The sequence below is a fragment of the Nyctibius grandis genome, chromosome 32 (assembly GCF_013368605.1).
Source record: "Nyctibius grandis isolate bNycGra1 chromosome 32, bNycGra1.pri, whole genome shotgun sequence".
Taxonomy (NCBI): domain Eukaryota; kingdom Metazoa; phylum Chordata; class Aves; order Nyctibiiformes; family Nyctibiidae; genus Nyctibius; species Nyctibius grandis.
In genome coordinates this window covers 3,577,268-3,580,601 of record NC_090689.1, presented here as the reverse complement: position 1 = coordinate 3,580,601, position 3,334 = coordinate 3,577,268, and the positions used below count along the sequence as shown (strand labels likewise).

Genomic DNA, 3,334 nt, shown 5'->3' with positions numbered 1-3,334 from the left:
CGGGGCCCGCCCGGGCTGAGGGGAGCGGCTCCGCCCGGCCCTCACGGCCCGGCCCCATCCCGCCCTCACGATCGCGTCCCGCCCTCACGGCCCCGCGCCTGCGCTGCGCCGGGCAGCGGGGGCGGCGGCCCCATCGGCCCCATCGCGGGATGTGGCGGCGGCTGCCCGGGCTCCTGCTCGTCTTCGCGGCCGCCACGGCCGCCCTCTGGCTGCTGTCGGCCCGGCTGAGCGCGGGGCAGGCGCGCAGGTGGGTGCGGGCGCGGGGGGCTGTGGCGGGGGGTGAGGCGGGCCGGCGCTCCGGCGCTCCCCGTGTGCTTCCCCCCCACACACACACCCCCCTCCGCAGGCCGCTGCGGTTCCCGTCGGACCTGGAGGAGCTGCGGGAGCTGGCCGAGGCGCTGCGGGACTACGAGCGGCAGCACCGGGGCGCGGCGCTGGCCCTCTTCTGCGCCGCGTACCTCTACAAGCAGAGCTTCGCCATCCCCGGCTCCAGCCTCCTGGTACGGGCGGGGGCGGCGGGGCCGGGCCGGGCTGGGGGAGGCAGGGCGGGAGCTGGTACGAACCCCTCAGGGCGGCCCTTTGCCCCCAGCCCCGGCCCAGGCGCTGCCTCCTGGGGCAAGGTGCAAGGTCGGTGCCTTGCTGGGCGAGTCCCGGCTCTGCCAGGAGGAGACGGGCCTGTGCCCTGCCCTGGAGCAGGCAGAGGGACCGAGGGGACAGGCCTGTGTCCCCCGAGCTCTCACCGGGTGCTGTGCCCTGGCAGAACGTGCTGGCTGGAGCCCTCTTTGGGCCGTGGATGGGGCTGGTGCTGTGCTCGGCCCTGACGTCGGTGGGAGCGACCTTCTGCTACCTGCTGTCTGGCGCGTTCGGAAAGCAGTTCGTCATCCACTACTTTCCGGATAAAGTGGCTCTGCTGCAAAGAAAGGTAAGCAGCTGTGGTCCTGGAGACACCCAGGACACTCCCTGGATGAGGCTGCCTTTTGGGATGACTTTAGTTAAAAAAAGAACATGTGCAGGGGATGCATGGGGTCAGTTCAGGGCCGCCTCTGACACAAGCAGACTGCTGTCTTGGGAGCAAGCCTGTTTGCAAAGGGGGTGCATGGAAAATCCCCGATCCCAAGGAAAATCAGAAGGAAGATAGTGGGTTGATTGGGAAACCCCTGTGCTCCAGAACTGCCTCCACCCATCCTGTGCTGCGCTGTACAGCTGGAACAGGTTCTGCTGTTGACTTCCCAAACTCTCATTCAGGTTAGATCCCATTTTCACTGCTCGCAGGGAAGGGGCTGGCTCACCCTTAGGCTCCCATACATACATAAAGCTGCCGCTTTTCATCAGTTCTGGACTGATGTGACGTTGCGGCATGTTAGAATAAAACTTACCTTCACTTTAGTACCGTGGCCATTAGATGTTCCTGCTGTCTGAAGAGCAGAAGTAATTTGGAACATTTATCTTGGCAGGTAGAAGAGAACAGGAGCTGCTTGTTTTTCTTCTTGTTGTTCCTGAGGCTGTTCCCCATGACGCCAAACTGGTTCCTGAATCTCTCGGCTCCCATTTTAAACATCCCTGTGTCCCAGTTCTTCTTCTCCGTTCTCATCGGTAAGGCCTAGGGAGACTGTCTGAGGGGGCAGTGTGACATTGCCTCTCTCATCACCGAGCCTTGGGTAGCGTGCTGAGCTGCAGAAGGCAGCGCGGCAGGGTCGTGGCTGTGCCCCATTTAACCGTTTGCCTTTGTGCTGCCCTTACACTCAGAGGTCTCGGAGCACTTTGCAAATACGTGTGTGTCACCAATGCAGCCAAGTTTTGAATCACACCCCGTCCTTCCCATTACAAATGCAGACCCCTGCATCTGGCCTTGGGCAAGGACATACTTGAGCTAATTTTACATGGAGGGGATGCTAACAGGCTTTTTTTTGCTCTGATTCTTTTAGGTCTTACACCATATAATTTCATCTGTGTGCAGACAGGAGCCATTCTGTCACAAATCACCTCTTTGGATGCCATCTTCTCCTGGGACACGCTGCTCGAACTGCTTGCGATGGCTGTGGCAGCACTGATACCAGGGACCCTCATCAAGAAATACAGCAAGAAGCACTTGAAGCTGGGTGAAGACAAGCACATGCAGTTACTCAATGGCAGAAAGAGCTTGTGATGGCTCAGGTGCCCCAGAGGCTGGGGGACTGCAGGTCTCTGTTCCTGTGGGTTATGTTCTGCATGCTCTGTGCCACCGTGGACCAAGGACAATTGCAGTTTTTAATCGTTCTTCTCATCTAAGAGGAGGTGTAAGGTTCTTCTTTTTAATGAATGTTTAACTGTGCATGTATCTGCATGGAGAGCACTATACAGGGGCTTTGTGAACACCTCCTTCACTTGCCTGTTTCCTTTACATCAGCCTGTGACTCTCGTGTGCCTGAGGGTGCTGCCAGCCCACGGCAAATGGAAAAAACAAATCAGGAGTATTAGCATCCCATGAGGAAGGAAAATCAGAACCCCTTAGTCCCTCCCAGCTCTTGAACATGGGGGCCAAGCACCACACTCCCCGGGGTCTCTCCCCCCAGCCCAAGTCACCAGCTTCCCGTGGGCTCCCGCAGTTCCCACCAAGGCCAGCTCTGCGAGCCCAGCTAGTCTCGATGGTGTGACTGAGGTGGCAGCAGACAGGTGCTGCCTGCTCTGAGGGCGAGGCAGGCTGGTTTGCTGCCCAGCCTCATCCCTTGGCACCACGGAGTCCACAGCACACGGGGCTGGGCTGAGCAGCTATTTGTCACCACCACTCCAGCAGCAGCATTTCACCCTCCCCCTGCCCTCTCCAAACCCATACTGAGCAGTTTTGGCCTAAAATGACAAACCACACATTTCTGTACTGTCAGGTGCAGTAGTGCCAGTACCAAGTTGAGAAAAAAATAATGATCTTTCAGGGTCCCTGCGCCTTCTGTAGGAGCGCTGCTGGCATAGATGGAGAAGACTCTGCCATTCAGATGTTAAGCAGGCACACCCTGCAGTGCAATCATTCAGGTTTTGGGGCCAGCTATGAGCTGCCTGTATTTATCATTCCTATGTCAGCACACGCTGAGATCGCTTCCAAGGTCTGTCAGTGGCTTGCTGCTCCCCACAAAGACTAAAGGGGAGTGGGGGGAAGGAATGGATGTGCCTGGCTGCAGTGATTTGTCCTTGAGAAGCACCTTTAACCCTACACATTTGCTCCTGTATAACTGCAAGGTTTCCAAATAAGCAGGTAGGCTCTGTCCCAGTTGCTAGAGAGCAGTAGCCCCCAGCGATGATTCTATGCTCCTGGGTTTTTGGTATTTGCACCTCCTTGCTCTACTCTCCACGAGTTTGCCCT

General features: G+C 58.1%; 1 protein-coding gene across 2 annotated transcripts; it reads left to right on the top strand.

Moving 5' to 3' along the window:
* The first annotated feature begins 133 nt into the window (after positions 1-133).
* Positions 134-2,358, top strand: TMEM41A (transmembrane protein 41A). Of its 2 annotated transcripts, XM_068421183.1 has the most exons (5): positions 134-247; positions 347-500; positions 761-922; positions 1,455-1,593; positions 1,926-2,358. In XM_068421183.1, exons 1-5 carry the CDS (start codon positions 150-152, stop codon positions 2,144-2,146), a joined length of 774 nt encoding a protein of 257 aa, XP_068277284.1. In that variant the 5' UTR covers positions 134-149; the 3' UTR covers positions 2,147-2,358. The 2 variants fall into 2 exon arrangements, with proteins under 2 accessions (XP_068277284.1, XP_068277285.1); XM_068421184.1 differs by lacking the exon at positions 1,455-1,593 and having other exon boundaries at positions 1,926-2,140.
* The last annotated feature ends 976 nt before the right edge of the window (positions 2,359-3,334 follow it).

What these genes read in the sequence shown, in the direction of transcription:
- TMEM41A (XM_068421183.1), top strand. Translation starts at nt 150, where the DNA reads ATGTGGCGGCGGCTGCCCGGGCTCCTGCTCGTCTTCGCGGCCGCCACG. An exon ending in TCCCCGGCTCCAGCCTCCTG is followed by an intron (nt 501 to 760) that starts GTACGGGCGGGG and finishes GTGCCCTGGCAG; the next exon opens with AACGTGCTGGCTGGAGCCCT. An exon ending in TGGCTCTGCTGCAAAGAAAG is followed by an intron (nt 923 to 1,454) that starts GTAAGCAGCTGT and finishes TTATCTTGGCAG; the next exon opens with GTAGAAGAGAACAGGAGCTG.